Source organism: Podarcis raffonei, chromosome 6 (assembly GCF_027172205.1).
Source record: "Podarcis raffonei isolate rPodRaf1 chromosome 6, rPodRaf1.pri, whole genome shotgun sequence".
In the NCBI taxonomy this organism is placed as follows: Eukaryota; Metazoa; Chordata; class Lepidosauria; order Squamata; family Lacertidae; genus Podarcis; species Podarcis raffonei.
In genome coordinates this window covers 22,067,944-22,087,895 of record NC_070607.1, presented here as the reverse complement: position 1 = coordinate 22,087,895, position 19,952 = coordinate 22,067,944, and the positions used below count along the sequence as shown (strand labels likewise).

General features: G+C 43.8%; 2 protein-coding genes across 3 annotated transcripts in view; both read left to right on the top strand.

Annotated features, from left to right (window-relative positions):
• The window catches only part of RNPC3 (RNA binding region (RNP1, RRM) containing 3), a 150,241-nt gene that overhangs the window by 43,363 nt on the left and 86,926 nt on the right, over nt 1-19,952 (top strand). The gene's annotated exons all lie outside the window — the stretch shown is intronic.
• LOC128415415 (pancreatic alpha-amylase) lies at nt 4,480-13,259 on the top strand. The gene is made up of 10 exons (XM_053391587.1): nt 4,480-5,223; nt 6,748-6,894; nt 8,520-8,717; nt 9,062-9,292; nt 9,471-9,604; nt 9,716-9,838; nt 9,963-10,062; nt 12,227-12,348; nt 12,508-12,633; nt 12,963-13,259. The coding sequence occupies exons 1-10, from the start codon at nt 5,056-5,058 to the stop codon at nt 13,150-13,152; spliced, it is 1,539 nt and encodes a 512-aa protein (XP_053247562.1). The 5' UTR covers nt 4,480-5,055; the 3' UTR covers nt 13,153-13,259.

Here is a 19,952-nt window from a genome sequence, read left to right as displayed (position 1 = left end):
ATTCATTCATTGTATTCTTCCTTTCCAACAGGGAGCTCAAGGCAGTATTTGTCCTCAAAACAGCCCTGTGAAGTAAGTTGGGCTGAGAGATGATGATTTGCCTACGGCCACCTGGTGAGCTTTGTGCTTTGAGTGCGCCTTTAAAACTTGGTCTCTCGGGTACCAATCTGACACTCTAACCACTACACCATCTTGAGCCAAAGAATGAGCAGTGGTCTGGACATTGACATAGAGGGCCAGGGTGGCCAGGTCAGATAGACCAATGAGAAAAGCTGTGAGGGCACTGGAACTGAACCCCCATGAGCTACAGACTTCAGTTGTGATCCCCTAGAAAAGAGGTGGAGAACCTCAGGCCCAGGGCTCCTGTATTTGGTGCAAGAAGCTGTCCTCAAGCCACACCTTCTACCCCCTGGCTACCCTGGCCTCATTTCATACCCTCCTTGAGTGTCGTCTCCCCCAGCTGGACTGTGCTCTTGAGCTCTGCTTTTGTTTGCCTTGAATGAAGGATGTGTGATTGTAGGGACGCGGGTGGCGCTGTGGGTAAAAGCCTCAGCGCCTAGGGCTTGCCGATCGAAAGGTCGGCGGTTCAAATTCCCGCGACGGGGTGCGCTCCCGTTGCTCGGTCCCAGCGCCTGCCAACCTGGCAGTTCGAAAGCACCCCCAGGTGCAAGTAGATAAATAGGGACCGCTTACTGGCGGGAAGGTAAATGGCGTTTCCGTGTGCTGCGCTGGCTCGCCAGATGCAGCTTTGTCACGCTGGCCACTTGACCCGGAAGTGTCTTTGGACAGCGCTGGCCCCCAGCCTCTTAAGCGAGATGGGTGCACAACCCTAGAGTCTGTCAAGACTGGCCCGTACGGGCAGGGGTACCTTTACCTTTACCTTTTTACTGAGGTAAAAATTGACATAAACCGCTCCACCCACTTTTGTCACTGGCCTTGCCCAGCCCTGGCATGTGCATACTCTCCAGTATTTCTCCAATGTAAACAGGGATGTCCTATTCAATGACGACAGTTTTATTATTTATACCCCACCCATCTGACTGACATCCACTCTGGACGGCTTCCATCATATATAAAAACATCATAAAACATTAAACATTACACAACTTCCCTATACAAGGTTGTATAGTTACTTATCTCCTTGCCTCGGGGCCCACATAACTCCACACTCTCCAACATTTCTCCAATAAAAATAGGCACGTCCTAAGTGGGATGAGCTCCCATTGCTAGGTCCCTGCTCCTGCCAACCTAGCAGTTTGAAAGCATGTCAAAGTGCAAGTAGATAAATAGGTACCGCTCTGGCGGGAAGGTAAACGGTGTTTCCATGCGCTGCTCTGGTTCACCAGAAGCGGCTTAGTCATGCTGGCCACATGACCCGGAAGCTGTATGCCAGCTCCCTCGGCCAATAAAGCGAGATGAGTGCCGCAACCCCAGAGTCGGCCATGACTGGACCGAATGGTGAGGGGTCCCTTTACCTTTAAGTGGGACATTCTGGGATCAAATCAGAAATCGGGATGGCTTCTGTAAATTGGGACTCTCCCTGGAAAATAGGGACACCTGGAGGTTCTGCATGTGGCCTCCAGAAGAGAATGTGACCCTTCTGCAACCTCTTCAGAGGCCAGAGCTCTCTTGACCAGGGCTCTCCTGCTACCCCTTGCCCACACAGGCAATAAACCCAGTTGGAACTAGCAGAGGCAAGCAAGTACTTGTTTCTGGGACAGAGGGCTGTCCCTTTAAGTCTCTCCACTCCTTGGGAAGGAAGCAGAGTTTGGAATCCGAAAGTTGTTGGAGCAAGTCATCTGCTCCGTGGGATCTGTCTAGTATACCAAGAGACCTTTCTCTCAGTATCCTTGCTCTCCAGGACATAATTCCTGAATTTATCATCTGTATCAGGGGTTCCCAAACAGAGATCCATGGACCACCAGTGATCTGTGAGCTGCATTCAGGTGGTCCATGGTGTGTCTATGAAGAACAGAGCCTCCAAGTCTCCCCATTTTCCAGGGACAGTCCCGGATTTACAAAAGCTGTCCTGCTTTCTGATTTGATCCTGGAATGTCCTGCTTTTCCTTAGAATGTCCCTATTTTCATCAGAGAAATGTTGGAGGGTATGGTAGGATGTCCCTATTTTCATAGAAGAAATGTTGAAGGGGCCGTCTCTATTTCATGGAGAGTATGAGTACAGTGGGTGCATTAAATGACCATACCGTTTTTTAATTGTATTTTGATTGCCTCTTTTATTTCTTATCTTGCATTGTCTATTTATTATTGTAGTTTCTACTGTATTCTACGGAATTAAAACTGAAATAAAATTAAGATATGAGATACAAAACACATAAAATGTAGAAGAAGCATTAGAAATATAATTAAAGATCACACAGCATTTAGCACAGCTCATTGCTATTGCTGAAATAGGCAGAAAAATCATTAAGTGGTCCACCAAGACTTTCAGCGATTTTCAATGCTCTGCAGGGGGCTGGGAAGTTTGAGAACCACAGACATACTTATCAGCTCTTCTTAATGAGTTTCCACTCAGGTTTATAACAAAACACTGCCAGTGACTCTCAATACAACTGCTTTGATGCTCCTGAAATATCTTCAGCACATGCTTATCTTTTCATGTTAATATATTAACAATACTAGCTTAACCAAGTTCCTTCTTTTTTCTTAACTCAGTATTCCTAAGAAACAGCAGGCAACAATGAAGTCATAAAATAAAATGTTACTAGGAAGCTGTTTAGCCACTAGCCACTTAATCTTTGTTCTAATCTCTTAAGGGTAACTTTGAAATACAAGTGTATTCTAAACTTTCAGAGAGGTTAATATAATCAAGGAGATATGAATCTGAAGTCATCTGTTGCTGAAAAATTACCTTTAAACCTATCATTCACTTATCAGAATCTTCTGGTTATTCAACAAAACTGGTAAATATGGAGATGTCTGTCTCTTTGGGAATTTGTGTGTGTGTGTGTGTGTGTGTTGGGAATTGCTCTTTAGGAAAGTACTAGACTTTGTGGCTATGGGTAGTAATCAGCTAGGTTTTCCTCAGAGCAAACCCTCTAAAATTAATGGATCTAGTGAAGTCATGCTTGTTAATCTCACTGGGTCTAGTTTGAGCAAAATATCCGAAGCACATTTTTCAAATCAAAGAATTCTGGGCACTATAGTTTACACCTCACAGAGTGACAATTCTCTTCACCCTTAACAAATAAAAGAGCCCAGAATTCTTTGAGAGGGGAAATGTGTTTTAAAGGTATTGTGACTAAGCAGCCTTAGTCATGTACCACCCTTTGCAATTGTAGGTTATGCTTCTCATACAATGTACTTTGAAAACTCCTGTTATATTCCACAGAGTATATAAAAGAGCCTCTGTTCCTGCAGACTCCTAATTCAAATGTTTAACACCAGTACAATCCCTGGAACCTATGGCAGACTGGGACACTTCTCTTATGGGTAATTGTGACACATCTTGATTAATACAGTTGACATACAATTTGCTTAGGTACAGAAGTGTTAGGTCTTGACTATAGGGAGCAATTGATTATATGGAAGTGAGGTTGCAATGCCTATAACTTTTGGTTGCTGTATCACTGAATGCATATGCTAGTGCGGCATGCTACCCCAATTATTAATTACTTGATTAATTATATTTCTATACTGCCCTTTGTCCAAAGATCATAGGGTGGGTTACAATATAAAACCACAAAAATACATACCATAATAACAAACAAAACCGATACCACACTGCAGTATAGAATGGCATAGATCAGGGGTCAGCAAACTTTTTCAGCAGGGGGCTGGTCCACTGTCCCTCAGACCTTGTGGGGGGCCGGACTATATTTTGGAGAAAAAAAAATGAACGAATTCCTATGCCCCACAAATAACCCAGAGATGCATTTTAAATAAAAGGACACATTCTACTCATGTAAAAACACACTGATTCCCAGACTGTCTGCGGGCCGGACTGAGAAGGTGATTGGGCCAGATCCGGCCCCTGGGCCTTAGTTTGCCTACCCATGGCATAGATGGTTTAATTAGCCAAGGGTCTAGGAGAAGAGGAATGTTTTTGCCTGGTGCCAATGTAGCTGCATATGGGCAGGGTACAACATGATGATGATGATGATGATGATGATGATGATGATGATGATGATTTAATGAAGGTGCCAGGCAAGCCTCCCTGGAGAAAGCATTCCACAAGCAGGGAGCCACCACAGGGGGAAAAAAGTCCATTATTGTGTTGTTAAATAAATATGAGCATCCTTAAGCCTACGGTCACCTCCTTCTAAAGTAAACCAAATCTGGGAAGCGTTGTGGCCCTGCAACATCTTGCAGTTTGGAGAAAGTAGGGCAAGTGTAAAAGAAAGAAAGACAGAAAGACAGAAAGACAGAAAGACAGAAAGACAGAAAGACAGAAAGAAAGAAAGAAAGAAAGAAAGAAAGAAAGAGAAAGAAAGAAAGAAAAGAATTCACCATGATGGGCAACAAGTAATAAGCTCTGAATGGTGTAACCTACGAAAAGGGATGATTGGCATTGTGTTGAAACCTGTGTGTGTTGTGAAAAAACATGAGGACACCAGGAGTCACTTGCACCGTCTACTAAAATTCACAGTATTTGCAATGACACTGATTCCAATTAATAGGTTCCCATTAAAATATACTCCATGCACATAATAATTTTCACTTTGCAAGTGTGGAACGGCTCCTTCTGTTGAAAGGAATAGGAGAGCGTGTCCATGCAAACTCTTCACGGTGCATACAAGTTCATGGATTCAGCCTCTGAATGTCTGTTCCCAGGACTATCTAATCTATTTAGCTGCGAACACAGACATGAATAATCACACGGAGCCTTATCCTGTGGATTTGAAGTTATTAGCCAGAGAATTTGGTCTGTTATCTTCACCTGTTACTTTTGTTTTAACCACCAAACGGAATGACCTTTGATTAAATATAGCCAATTGTGTTGAATGCATCACGACTGAAGTGTACTTTGATCTGCAGCAAGAATATAAATAGAAAGGCAAAGCAGAGCACTCAACAACGGCAATTGTCCAAGACAACATGAGGGTCTTTCTTCTCCTAGTTGCTTTTGAGCTTTCTTGGGCTCAGTATAACCCAAATACAAAGCCCGGAAGGACATCAATTGTCCATCTCTTCGAATGGCGTTGGGCTGACATTGCTCTGGAATGCGAGCGTTATTTGGCACCTAATGGATTTGGTGGAGTCCAGGTAGGCAACTTCTATTCAATATTTGCTTGTCACAGTTTATTTGGACCAAAGACAACAAGTGGCGATTTCAATATAACTAACAACTGGAAATAATAGGTGCTTACAGGAGAGTACTTAGACCAGTCATTGGAAACAGACCAAGGTGAAGGACTCAAATATAGTTAATGTTTAATGGTTTAATTCAGGGGTAGCCAATATGATACCCTTGAACTCCATGTCATAACCTGCAGATTTTGCTGGACTCTTAACTCACATCAGCACCAGACAGCCTTGCCAAAGATGATGAAAACTATAGTTAAGCACCACCTGGAGGTTAGGATGTTAGCTACTCCTGGTTTAACTAATGTGTCCGAACCAATAAGACTATTGAAATACAATGTCAAAGTGACAACCGAAGCTTTTGAAATTTGTTCGGAATGTGGGACTGGTTCACATAGCCAACTTGGCAACATCCAACAATGTAATTTGGGGTAGGAAAAAACACCCCAAATAATATTTTGGCTAAGGCTTTATTTATAGGTCTGGTTTAGACCACTCCATGAATAATGGCGTGTGGGAAAGAAGATGGAAGCATTTTGCTATGGGCTTCATAATCTTTAATGATTCTTCTGTGCATAACAATGAGACACTCTTTTAATATTAATAGAGATAATGGATAATGAAAACTACTCTACAACTTGCTAAGTCACAACACCACAATTTTGCCAAGAATTAAGTTAGCAAGGAATGTATAAAATTAGCTGGTAAGCCAGACAACTCTATTGTCCAGCCAAGTGACAAAGAACATCTTATCACACTTCCCCATTAGAGCAGAGTGGTCCAGTGCAATTGGAGAGTGATAACCTTCTACTCCTCATTCCTACTCCTCAGGGCAATGTAAATCAGGGAGGGAGAGAGAACACAAGAGGTAACTCCATGCCTGTTTTCGTTGTCTTTTACAACATGCAACATAGAACCTTCTGTATCCATGGAGTCTTTTGGAAACCTGGTTTTTCCTGTTTCCCTTCTGAAAGGATGGGTGAATTGGCAGCAGGAACACCTTGCTAGTGGAGCCAAGAGAGATTTCCCTGGCTTCTGCTTAGCAGGAAGTGGTGTTCCTGGCCATAGTCATTTTCTGTCAGGATTCTTGGGATTTGTAGCATTCAATTCATTTGAATCAAGCATAGAAACATTAAAAATCCTGTGAATTCCAGAAGGAAAGGACACTCCTGACTTTGTTGTATGAGTGTCATTTCCAAGCAAGTAGATGCCTGCAAGGCCTCCCTGTTGCTTTGGGTGAAATGATGCTGTCAGGGAGGGCTGGGGGCAGTTCCTCTCACATTTGGTTCTTCTGAAGACTCTCTGAGGAAGATTGGGAAAGCTTTCTGAGGAGAATTTGCTCATCACTTGTTTTGGATTGTCTGTACAGATTCTGGCTATGTCAACCACAGCCCACAATAACTTAAGCAGCACCATCAGCTCTCTACTAAATTGTTGAAATGGTATTTATTGGTGTGTGGTGTTTTAATATCTCTTAATTCACAGATCTCCCCTCCAAATGAAAACCTCGTTATCACAAATCCATGGAGGCCATGGTGGGAAAGATACCAGCCCATCAGTTACAAGCTATGTTCACGATCTGGAAATGAGAATGAATTTAAAGACATGGTGACCAGATGCAACAATGTTGGAGTAAGTGGTTGGGAAATTCTGTCTATACCTGTAGTGGGGAACTTCAGATCAAATCAGCTATGGTTCTATGGCAGTGACATGTATTCAGTTAGGGAGACAATTATTCCAGGGAGATGCCTGGTAAAATTCACTTGTCACCCCAACAAGCTTGGGATGGGTGGAGTCTGCCTAACTTGATTCAGAATGGACCCATTTCAGTTGGATGAATTTGGAGGACATCCCCTGGACACCCTTAAATTAATCAAATGTAAAAGCAACACTAATCTGAATGAGTTCTGAGAATGCAACAGGATCTAGAACCTCTTTGCCATTGAGAGCCCTTACCTTTCCCAAACTAACTAAAGTTACAGAAAGGTAGCCGTGTTGGTCTGCCATAGTCAAAACAAAAAAATTTTTTTCCTTCCAGTAGCACCTTAAAGACCAACTAAGTTAGTTCTTGGTATGAGCTTTCGTGTGCATGCACAGGTATCTGAAGAAGTGTGCATGCACACGAAAGCTCATACCAAGAACTAACTTAGTTGGTCTTTAAGGTGCTACTGGAAGGAAAAAAAAAATTTGTTTTAACTAAAGTTAGTTACTCCAGGGATAACTCTGCCATATGTAGGGATTCACACTTTAACTTTCAAGGATCCTGCAAGCATATACAAAATCATCCAGTCCCACAAAAAGCTATGGGAAATGTCTAGAAAGGTCAGAAATAATGGAAATAGCATTTGCTGTGGTTCCTGGGCACACCCCAGAGCTACTATGCATGTTCTCCTAAGAATGTTGGGAGCCATAGGAAACTACCTTTCCTTTAACTTCTAGTTAAGTTAGTGATACACAATGCTGTATAAGCATGTGTGGTCTAGTGTGGTCTAAATAGTGAGGCTCTTTTATTATGGGCAGCTGTCTCTTGGAACGTAATATTGCCATTTCAGTAACTTTGCAAAGGAGGAGCAGGAGGGAAAACTCTAGGGTTACTGCAAGGTCAAAACAGACCCCTTAATGAATTTTAAATTGTGTTTCTCACTTATTATATGCATGTTCGATGTCTCCTTTGCAGACATTTTAAAAGTAAATAAAGGAGGAATGGCCCAGACTCTAGAGGACTGGGCCCATGAAATGTGCTGCTTTTAAACCTTCCATCACTGACACAAAGTCCCTTGTTTTAATTTACTGAGATTTCTAGTCAACCCCATCCTTAAGATGTGGAGTGGTTAACAGATCAAGCACCTGCAAGACAGAATTAATATTTCACCTACATTAATAACACTTCTCACCATTCTCCAACTTAACTCTGAGCCCTCTAGGCCATCCCAAACAGATAGGTCCTACGATCCATCCCAAAATGCCCTCAAGCTTAGACTTTGGGAAATCTGCAGCAGGAAAGCGTTCCGTAACTGCGGAGAAGGGCAGCCACCAAGAACATCTCTCTTCATTCAGTTGGTAACTAAGCACAGATGGTATGATTAAGAGAGCATCCACAATGGAACTCAGTGCCTGAGAAGGGACCCAAGAGAGGAAGCACTTTCTAAAGTATGTTAGGCCTTCATAGGGTGTAACCAACTCCTTGAATTATGCCTAGAAGAGAATAAGAAGCAATGATAATAAATACAACCTGGTCATGCCTTTTCTGTACTCAGGTATATATTTATGTTGACGCTGTAGTCAACCACATGTGTGGAGCTGCTGCTGGATCTGGCACCCACTCTACTTGTGGAAGCTATTTTAATTCAGAGACCCACGATTTCCCTGCTGTCCCGTACTCCGGCTGGGATTTCAACGACTGGAAATGCAAAACTGGAAGTGGAGAGATTGAAAATTATGGTGATCCTTACCAGGTGAAGCTCTTGCATTCATTTTTTTAAACCCACTTTCTCCTTTCTTCCCTTGTATATTTCTTCTCTTCATCATCCTTATGCAGTTCCTCTTCTTCAGTTCTTTTCTGCATAGGAGAAGTTGGTTTAAATGTGACACCCAACCCACTAATGATAAACCAGGCATCTGGGATAGCTCAGATGGTACAGCATGAGACTTAATCTCATGGTTGTGGGTTCAAGCCCCACGTTGGGCAAAAGATTCCTGCAATGCAGGGGATTGGCCTAGATGGCCCTCATGGTCCATTCCAACTCTACAGTTCTATGATACTATGAAATTGATTTCTCAAAACAACCTTTCGAAACAGGTCCGCGACTGTCGCCTCGTTAGCCTTCTCGACCTTGCGCTCGAAAAGGACTATGTGCGCTCCAAGGTTGCCGAGTATATGAACCATCTGATTGACATTGGAGTAGCAGGATTTCGAATTGATGCTTCCAAGCATATGTGGCCTGGGGACATGAAAGCATTCTTAGACAAGCTGAAAAATCTGAGCACGACTTGGTTTGCTGAAGGAACAAGGCCTTTCATCTTCCAAGAGGTACTTTGACTGTCTGTTATGTTGAAGACAACCATTAAGCACATATAAGGCTAGCTTGAGAGGATGGCAAGGGCAGACATTTGTGATGTAGAGCTGATTTCAGAGTGTAGAAAAACCATTTTATTTTCTACTCATATGTTGCTATATCATAATAACTTTTCTTCTTTTCCCTCAACAGGTAATTGATTTGGGTGGAGAGGCAATTAAAGCCAGTGACTACTATGGAAATGGCCGGGTAACTGAATTCAAATATGGTGCAAAACTAGGAACGGTCATTCGCAAGTGGAGTGGAGAAAAGATGGCTTATTTAAAGTAATTTAATTTTATATACTTCAAAGCAAAACTGAATACCGAAGCTTAGAGCCTTGCACATATTGAAATTCAGTGTTTAGCTAAATTTGGCCCTTTCTCTCTTTTCTTCAGGAACTGGGGAGAAGGCTGGGGTTTTATGCCTTCTGACAAAGCTGTTGTCTTTGTAGACAATCATGATAACCAGAGGGGGCACGGTGCTGGTGGTTCTGCCATTTTGACTTTCTGGGATTCCAGGTAAGGAACACTTTGAGACTTGAAGCCTGACTGGCTCCTCCTCCCCAACCTACCACTGAAATAAATATAAATCTCAATTTCTGATCCTCCCTTTCATGTTCATTTTCTTAAAATATATCTTCAGGCAATACAAAATGGCAGTCGGCTTCATGCTCGCTCACCCATATGGTTTCACCCGTGTGATGTCAAGTTTCCGCTGGCCAAGATACTTTGAGAATGGAAAGGTCAGTTTCTATTGTGTGATAACAAAGAGCCTAAATAAATTGGCAACGGGCATTTGTTATTTAGTTTTAAAGGATGTGCACCCCACTTTTCTAGATGTGTACCACATCTTCAAAGAGGTCTGCACTGAGAGCCAGTGTGGTGTAGTGGTTAAGAGCGGTGGACTCGTAATCTGGTGAACCAGGTTCACGTCCCTGATCCTCCACATGCAGCTGCTGGGTGACCTTGGGCTGGTCACACTTCTCTAAAGTCTCTCAGCCTCACTCACCTCGCAGAGTGTTTGTTGTGGGGGAGGAAGGGAAAGGAGAATGTTAGCCGCTTTGAGACTCCTTAGGTTAGTGATAAAGCGGGATATCAAATCCAAACTCTTCTTCTTCTATATAGGTGGCTATTTCAGTTTTCAGTAAATTGAAATGGGGTGGTGGAAGGAAGGAATATCCCAGAGAGGTTCAAATCTTTCAAGGCTACAAGCCTAATCCAATTTATTTGAGAGTAACTTCTACTGAGTTCATTGAGATTTATTTCTGAGCACACATGGTTGGGACGCGGGTGGTGCTGTGGCCTAAACCACTGAGCCTAGGGCTTGCCGATCAGAAGGTCAGCAGTTCAAATCCTTGCGATGGGGTGAGCTCCCGTTGCTCGGTCCCTGCTCCTGCCAACCTAGCAGTTTGAAAGCACGTCAAAGTGCAAGTAGATAAATAGGTACTGCTCCTGCGGGAAGGTAAATGGCGTTTCCGTGCGCTGCTCTGGTTCGCCAGAAGCGGCTTAGTCATGCTGGCCACATGACCCGGAAGCTGTACACCGGCTCCCTTGGCCAGTAAAGCGAGATGAGCGCTGCAACCCCAGAGTCGTCCGTGACTGGACCTAACGGTCAGGGGTTCCTTTACCTTTACACATGGTTATGATTACACTGTTATACTCCAAAAAGAATCAATTTATCTTAACTTCACTTTTGGTATGGTTGCTTTGTAATGATTGGGCATGTGGTGTCCCTGAAGAATAATCATCTGCACTCTGAAGCACACTTGCAGAGAAGGTATGGTGGGCTTGCAACGCTTACCTGACCTCCCTTTGGCAACGTTGCTGCTTCACACCAGGATGGGGGGAGGCTGAGGTGGTAGCAAGGTTGATGTGGTGCAAACAGACTGGCAAGAGCACCAGATTAGACTCCATCGGCCTAACTGCACCTCACCAACCTTACTCTTTCACGTGATGGTATGCACTAAAAATGTAGCCGGAGAAAAGTCAGGTGAGCAGTGCAGGCTAACCATGCTGTCTACCACTGGGTTTTATTTATTAGACTTGAACTACTTATGGAATGCAGGTGCTAACTCTGTCCTTCAGACTCATCGGCATCATTAATATGCACCTTGCTCCACAGAACCAACAATCCTACACATCCAAGAGACTGACCAAGTCATGTGTGTGTGGTCTTGCGCATACAGCAGAATGTCAAGGAAGGTGGTAGATAGTACTGTACTATTTCAGCCTATCAGTTTTGAATGTTCCTCCACATAAAACAAAAACCCTGACTGAAACAGACAGTAAAAGTTCATCCAAACCAAGAAAAATCCCTAGTGTATTAGTTATTGAGGTGACAGCCAAGACTGTTGCTTTCTGTGAACCAGACAGAGGGCCTTCTCGGTAGTGGCGCCCGCCCTGTGGAACGCCCTCCCTTCAGATGTGAAGGAAATAAGCAGCTATCTTTTTTCTAAAATACATCTGAAGGAAGCCCTGTTTGGGGAAGATTTTAATGTTTAATGCTGTATTGTTTTTAACACTTGATTGGAAGCCGCCCAGAGTGGCTGGGGAAACTCAGCCAGATGGGCAGGGTATAAATAATAAATAATTATTATTATTATTATTATTATTATTATTATTATTATTATTATTATTATTATTATTCTGTGCTAACTTTCTACTGGTAGGGGTATAAGGGAATATCATGATATGATCCTCCATCTGAAGTGGCATCATCCATTCTAACATATTGGGACCCTAGCAGCTTCTCAACTCATTATGTTACATGTGTAGACCAGGCCTTTGTCTCCCAGAAATATGATAATCTGCAGGTCTGGTTAGTTTATACGTTCCAATAAATGTGTTCTGTTATTATTTTTCACCTCTAGTCTAATATTTATGTTTTCTCAATTCGTTGACAACCAGGATATAAATGACTGGGTTGGACCTCCGAGCAACGGCGATGGGTCTACCAAATCTGTTACCATTAATCCAGACACAACCTGTGGCAATGACTGGGTCTGCGAACATCGATGGCGTCAAATAAGGTTGGAATGTGCACATGGCTTAATGGCTACAAGCCAACACATAGATTAGCACTCTTTCAGTCCCCTTAATCATGCTTATCTCTTTATTGCACTTTGGCATGTTTGACTCTGTTCTACAGTACATCAATTACCAATGAACCAATTTTTCCCCCTCCAAAGGAACATGGTAATTTTCCGCAATGTTGTGGACGGACAGCCATTTACCAACTGGTGGGACAATAACAGCAATCAAGTGGCATTTGGCCGTGGCAACAAAGGATTCATTGTCTTTAATAATGACGACTGGTAAGTAGGAAGAGATTTCTCATGTGTTTAAAGCAGAGAAGTCTAGCTGGCACCTAGAGCTATACAGAATCTAGCAATAATGTTTAAACCAGCCTTGCAAAGCACCCCAGAATCTTCCATAGAAGGAAGGATGCAGTGGGCAATTGAGCATCATCAGTTTTGTCCTTAGAAAAGCCAGGATGGGGTCAAACTGAAATCTCACTTTATTATTAGCAATTGCATAGCAGAATGGTAGTCCTGGACCCACCAAGGTAGCTTAGCGTGCAAAGCTTGATGATAAAGGATAGCTAACTACATTATCATTATTTTTGACTCTCTTTTTAAAACAGGAACATGTCTGAAACTCTGCAAACCGGCCTCCCTGCTGGCACTTACTGTGACATCATTTCTGGGCAGAAGGAAGGCAACGGCTGCAGCGGAATTAAAATCCAAGTCAATGGCGATGGCACAGCTTATTTCCAGATCAGCAACTATGCCGAAGACCCCTTTGTCGCCATCCATGTCGATGCTAAATTATAACTCGGGGAGAGGAATGTCCTCACCTCGGTTTTGCTTTCCTAAAGCACTTCTGAGCGAGATGGAGTAATTTTGGAATCCCTCAAAAGAATAAAAAGTTGCAATGCTCACATGTATCTGCCATTTGTTTCCCTGATAAAACAATGCTTGCCACCAACACACACACACAGAGCCCCCATCTATCTAAAACAGCCCACATGTAGCCATTCTTTAAAGGAGAGCAAGAATGCATAGAGCAGTCGCCAAGAGAGTCAGTGTGGTGTAGTGGTTAAGAATGGTGGACTCGTAATCTGGTGAACTGGGTTCGCGTCTCCGCTCCTCCACATGCAGCTGCTGGGTGACCTTGGGCTAGTCACACTTCTTTGAAGTCTCTCAGCCCCACTCACCTCACAGAGTGTTTGTTGTGGGGGAGGAAGGGAAAGGAGATGGTTAGCCGCTTTGAGACTCCTTAAAGGGAGTGAAAGGCGGGATATCAAGTCCAAACTCCTCCTCCTCCTCCTCCTCCACCATGTGGATGATACCAGCATAGCAGTGACTTCCATCCCACCGACAAGCTGCAACTAGCTGGCCAACTTCTAGTGCAGAGTGGGTGCTTTCATACTACACACTACATAGTATAGGCACTGAATGCTGAGATTGCTAATCAGAGGCTGTTTTGAAAAGCCCTCATAGTGGCATCAGAATGCATGGACTGGCCCTATGCTATACTTCCAGGTTTCTCCTGTGTCCACACCGGCTGGCCACCCACTGTCCATGGATGGGTGGGAGGGTCTGCAAAATGGAATCTGCCCTCAGCATCATGCAACATATCTAATCTGTCACCAGTCTGTGCACCACCAGAGACCATCACCACTTTCAACCCAGACCTGTTTCCTGATTGGCTGTTGTTTGACACTGCTGTCTCCAGCACTTTCGAATAGGAGCCAAGCTGGGATTGGAGCCAGTATGCTTCTGAATATCACTTACTGGGAACCACAGTAGGGGAGAATGCTGCTGCTCTCCGGTCCAGCTTGCAGACTTCCCACATGCATCTGGTCAGCCACTGCCAGAACAGGATGCTGGCTCTTTTTAGGTTCAAAATACAGCACCAAGCCCAATGTCAACTGAGCACTGGCTTAGGTCCCATTCAAAAGTGTGCTTTCTCACCATCTGGGGTGGGTGAGGTGAGCTGCAGTGAGGGACTGGTGGTCCCATCAGCAGCAACAGCAACCTTTTCCTTCCACAACATCATTTTTATTGTCACTTCGTAGTGGAGATTTATGGGAATTCATGTACTTGTGTGCTAGAAAAACTTTGCCCGCAGAAGTTGTTAAGCTATCGTTTATTTCCATGCCTTTCAGACAGAAAGGCCCAAGCTGGTTCAAAAGGGGGTGAAATACAAATGCAACGTTTAAGCCTGAAACATTTTTTCTCAACCCCACCATCCCCCAGCTTCGTACAGCTGTGAAAGACACACCAGTGGTTTGTGAGCCTGGTGGTTGTTTTTTAAGCCAACCTAATGGGATCTCTCCCCCTCTCTCTTTCTCTCTCTCACTCACTCACATCCTTTCAAAGTGGAAAAAAAATAAGAAAAGACCTTCAAAGACCATTTCATTAGGAAACAGACAGATGGGAAAACCCTGCAGTCTGTTTGTTCTATCTGTCCTTGAGTATGAATTCTGGGGGAAAGTGTGTGTGTGTGTGAGAGAGAGAGACACAGAAGCAGTCAGCTTGTTTTGGAACGAGGTACATAGTATCTGACAAATAAGCACAGGTACAAAGTACTCAGTGTACAGATTGCAACTACAATGATGAGCCTGGGTAGCTCAGTTGGTTACAACATGGTGCTGATAACACCAAGGTTGCAGGTTTGATCCCAGCTGCATATTCCTGCATTGCAGCTGGTTGGACTAGATGATCCTCAGGGTTCTGAAATTCTATGGTTTTGATTTAAAACAACAACAGCATCTGGTGCCTTCGCTATGTGAGTTTTTTTCTAACGCTTTCGAGAAATCGAAGGCTACCCAGCAATGTTAGAGGTTAATAATTGAAATGCTAGCTTTGGATCTTAATATAAATGTTTCTGTGCCTGTACTAATGACCAAAGACTTCACCATACAACTGAATAATCACCACATTAATATATTTTTTAAAAAATAAACCTTTGTAACTGGAACATTTCCTGGAACAAAACAGGATGTGTAGAGTACGTTATCCTCATTGTGCCAAGTGCCCAGTACTGATTCATCGCCACAGATGTTCATTCTTTTTATATTTCATGTTTTTGTGGATGTACATCATACTAGTCAACTCCTCATAATAGTCTAAATCTTGAACGTTTGTGCCAATTTTGCCTCAGCATTGTAGAACCACTTTGGCTGTGTACACACTATACTTCTCAAGCACTTTTGAAGCATGCTTTTGTCCAGTGCTTTTTTTCTGGGGGGACGCAGAGGTACACATACCCCTAAACATTTTGTGAATCTGAGTTTGGCCTCATTGAGGGGCAGTATTTCAATATGAGTAGGAAAATGAGAGTACCCCTAAACATTTTTTAAGAAAAAAAGGATTGCTCTTGTCCACTCAAAGAATTCTGGGCACTGTTAAGGGTTTCTGGGAATTGCAACTCTCTGAGGGGTGAACTACAGTGCGCAGAATTCTTTGAGGGGACAAAAACATGGGGTAGGGGGCTACTGAGGAGGCAGCAAATCCAGCCTCCAAGGAATGCAGTGCACTCCTTGAAAACCGAATCTGCTGCCCTTGTGGATTCTGCCACCTGAGGCAGTCACCTCACCTTGCCTCATGGGTGGGTCAGCCCTGGAAAGACACCTGTGTCTTCAAAGCTTCATTCTTGCATCCTGCAGTAAGAATCCTAACAGTGTCATCGTTTTTCGTTCGTTTTATTTTCTCCTGTTATTTTCCCCACCTTGGTGTGACATATGTGAGTGGATAAAATATTTTTTTTAATTTTTAAAAAAGAGACAAGATAAGGAGCAGATGGGACTGGGAATAAGCTTAGTATGGAGAAAGCAGGATTTGAAATGAGAGAACGTAGTGGTCCTTAAATAAAGAACTTCACGTGAAAGATGTGTGCAATTGTAGTGGTTGCGTTGGTGGGAGCAAATTTTATAGATATTAAGATGTTGTTCAAGCTTGGTTTGTTTTGTGCCATATAACATATGGAGGCATTTGGGAGAACTGGTCCGGAACAGAAGGAAGATCAATGATATGATAATTAATTTTGAGTGTAGGTGTGAGAGAATGCCTTGATTTATACCACCCAGATGGTGAGTACTGTATACATCCGTTACTGGCAATGATAACTATACGCTGGGCTTGTAGAATGTTTTAGAGATTTAAGCGCTCCACGAAGGAAACCTTAAGTGTTGGTAAAAGGAATAGTGATGTCATGGCAGCATTGTACCAAAATGTCCCCCTTTCAAGTTAGCTCCTTTTCACTGAGTTGTCACCTAAATGGGGAGAGTCTTGTTCAGAGAATAGAGATGGGGTGGGAAGAGTCTTACCCAAATTTCTGCCCCAGTTAAAATAGCTCGCTTGGATTCACAGAATTTCCACTGATTTATACCTAAAACAGGAATCAATGCAAATTTGGATCATCCAACTCAGATCTGTATTTCTAAGGAGTTTAGAAGGAATTTAATTGCATTCATAGAATCAGAATTAATGGTTGTAACCTGCAGTGTTGTTCCATTGCCTCAAGGCCTTCTGCATGGATGTCAGGAATTGGCTGGATAAGGAAGAGTGGTGGGAGCCCTCTGCCCAGGAGCCCCCAAGAGAGGGATCCAAAGATGGTGACTTAGGTCCCAGATCCTGGTAGAGCAGCCTGGAGAAGGGAGGTGCTAGATACGGGGGGGGGGGGGGGTTGAGTAATCAAGAAGGGTCAGGAGAAGGACAGGGTTAGAGGCCGAGAGTTGAGCACAGTGTGAGCGCAGACAGTCCCAGTCCTGCTGGCTCTCCTACCCCACTGACAACCCACTCCAGGAGAGTTCTGCATGTTGCTGAGCAACAGGCCAGACAGGTCCAGAGCAGAAGTCCACACCCTCAATGCAGCCTTCATCTGCTTGGGAGGCATCCAGCATGAAAAGCTAAAAGAGGCAGGTGGAGCTAGTGGTCCGTTTCAGCAATGTCAGCTGGATTAATATGAACCAGAGGATTCTGTTCTGTTGTTATTTTCTGTTAATAAACAGCTAATTGCATCCCGTGCTTCTCGTGCCCTGTGGTTCGCTTGGCTCCTTGACATTGCACAACAGAATTCCACCCACCCACCCCACTCTGCTGTCCATGTGTCTCCATATATGTTATGGGTTTCTTCCCAACTCTCTGGAGCAGATTTGGGAAGGTGAAGGGGGAAGGTGAATACAATCATTGTTTTATTTATAACACACCTTTCTTCCATGGAAAGCAAGATGGCATAAATGGTCCCCACACCATCTTAGCCTTACAACTACTTTGTGAGACGTGCTAGTGTGATATATAGTGGCTCCTATATGGATTCTCTATTCCTAAAATTACCGAGGCCTCATGGGAAACAGGCATAGGATAGTCCATCCAAAGATGAAGATGAGACAGAATGAGACAACCTCCCATAGGCATAATCTTTGATTACTATGCCTATTTAATTTCTGGTGTAATAGGCATACATGCCACCTGTATAACATAAGTGCCTGACCTAAAGAAAGAATGGAGGAACAGGAGAGCACAAAATCGTAAGGAAATAAAGAGTAGGATGGTTGAATGGGAGTGAAACAGGGTACAAACATATCAGGGACTAAGTGTAAAGGTAAAGGGACCCCTGACCATTACGTCCAGTCGTGGCCCACTCTGGGGTTGTGGCACTCATCTCGCTTTATTGGCCGAGGGAGCCAGCGTAAAGCTTCCAGGTCATGTGGCCAGCATGACTAAGCCACTTCTGGTGAACCAGAGCAGCGCATGGAAACACCATTTACCTTCCCACCGGAGCGGTACCTATTTATCTACTTGCACTTTGACATGCTTTCGCACTTCTAGGTTGGCAGGAGCAGGGACCGAGCAATGGGAGCTCACCCCATCACGGGTATTCGAACCGCCGACCTGATCGGCAAGTCCTAGGCTCTGTAGTTTAACCCACAGCGCCACCTGCGTCCCTCGGACTAAGTGTAGTTCTGCTCAAATTCTAAACACTTGGGGGAGTCACTCATTTGGTTGCTCCCTGCCCTCCCCCCTATCCCAGGTTGTTTTATTGGTGCAGTCCAGGGATTAAAGATGGAGAACATCTGCATATCGTGGCAACTGGAATGAAGTGTTATACCCACTTAACAACAATTTACTGACTAACAAAGTCTATTAGGAATAATTTAGTATCAATGATAAGCTTTCTTCCCCCACTTTGGTAATTGTACCGGTGTTTAATTGTGCTGTAAATAAAACTGCATGCTTTGCTTCCCAAATAAATGCTGCAATAAGGTGCTTTAATTGAGCCAAGGTAGAAAACAAAGTAGCCTTTTGCTTGAATGAACTAGAATCTAGGACGAAACAGTCATTTTCCCCACAGAAAACAGGGCTGCAAATGAAAGGAAAGAGAGAGCATGATTTAGAAGCAAATATCATTGGCTTTGCAGCTGTTGTCACTGACTGCTGCCAGCATTGCAGGTTTTGCCAGTTGCGATTATAGTTGTGTGCATTTTTCTCTTTTGACTAAAGAGAGAACCTGGAGCCAACAATTTATAGTAATTACAAATAGGGAAAGAATGCCTATTCCAACTGTGAATTTAATCTCTAGCCTGGTAGACAAAAGCGACCAAAAATTGCATGCCGGTGAGTGAATCAGGTTCCATGCAGGAGATTGAGCATAGAAATGTGGCTCCTGTCCTTCCTCTGCCAGCTCCTAACTGGGATTGTTAAAAAGAAGCTATAGGCTAGTCGTTTTGGTGGCCTTATTTACAAGACTGATCTACTCCCATACCAATCTGCCTTTGGAAGTTCTCCTTTATCCCCTGCCATCTGAGGTAAGATAAGACAAAGGTGTCTCAGTGTTACAGCCCCATTTGGGGAATTCCCTCCCCAGAGAAGGCTGCCTGGATGCCAAAGTTGTTAGGCAAATATATTTGACTCTTCTGGGTTTTAAAACTGAGGTATTTGGTTGCTGCTGTGTTTTGTTCATTTTTGTTTGGACCCCCTGTATTGAGTTTTGTTGTTGTTGTTAGAATTTATGTGAACAGCCCAAGATGTGTGTGTGTGTAATACACACTGAGAGAGAGAGAGCGCGCTTTAAAAATTAGGTGTAATAAAGGGTTTTATCTTTGAGATACTAAACAGGGCCAGCGTTACCATTAGGCAGTCTGAGGCAGTTGCCTCAGGTGGCAGAATCTTGGTGGGATCCAGGAACAGCAGATTCTGCCACTGTGCCTGCTGCTGCATCGCCAAAGATGCCTGCCGCTTCTGAAGCATGTGACCTCGGCACCAATTTGGGAGGCCAAGGTGACTGCTTCACCAGTTCCTTCTGGCACTGAAGCAGCTGTTGTCATCGCCTCCAAAATGGCATTGGTGCCAAGGCCTGTGGCCCACCCTTCTCTGCCTTCAGCGGCAGCTGGACCAGAAGCAGCCAAAAGACCAAGCCACATCTTCTTCAGTGCTCTCCTGGCTTTCGGCTCTCCTGACTGGTTCGGCACTGCCTCCTGGCTCTTCTGATTGGTTCTTTATTCCCGGGCTTTCATTTGTCTTGTGCTCACAGCTGCAACAAGGAGTTACTTTAAACCAGACTGAGAGGTACAGGTGTTTTGATGCTTGTTTTAAAAACCTGCATTTACTCAGAAATAATCCAGCTG

Excerpts from the sequence above, each read along its gene's own strand:
- LOC128415415 (XM_053391587.1), top strand. The coding sequence starts at position 5,056 with ATGAGGGTCTTTCTTCTCCTAGTTGCTTTTGAGCTTTCTTGGGCTCAG. Across the intron at positions 6,895-8,519 it reads CCAGATGCAACAATGTTGGA|GTATATATTTATGTTGACGC; the intron begins GTAAGTGGTTGG and ends TTCTGTACTCAG. Across the intron at positions 9,293-9,470 it reads GGCCTTTCATCTTCCAAGAG|GTAATTGATTTGGGTGGAGA; the intron begins GTACTTTGACTG and ends TTCCCTCAACAG.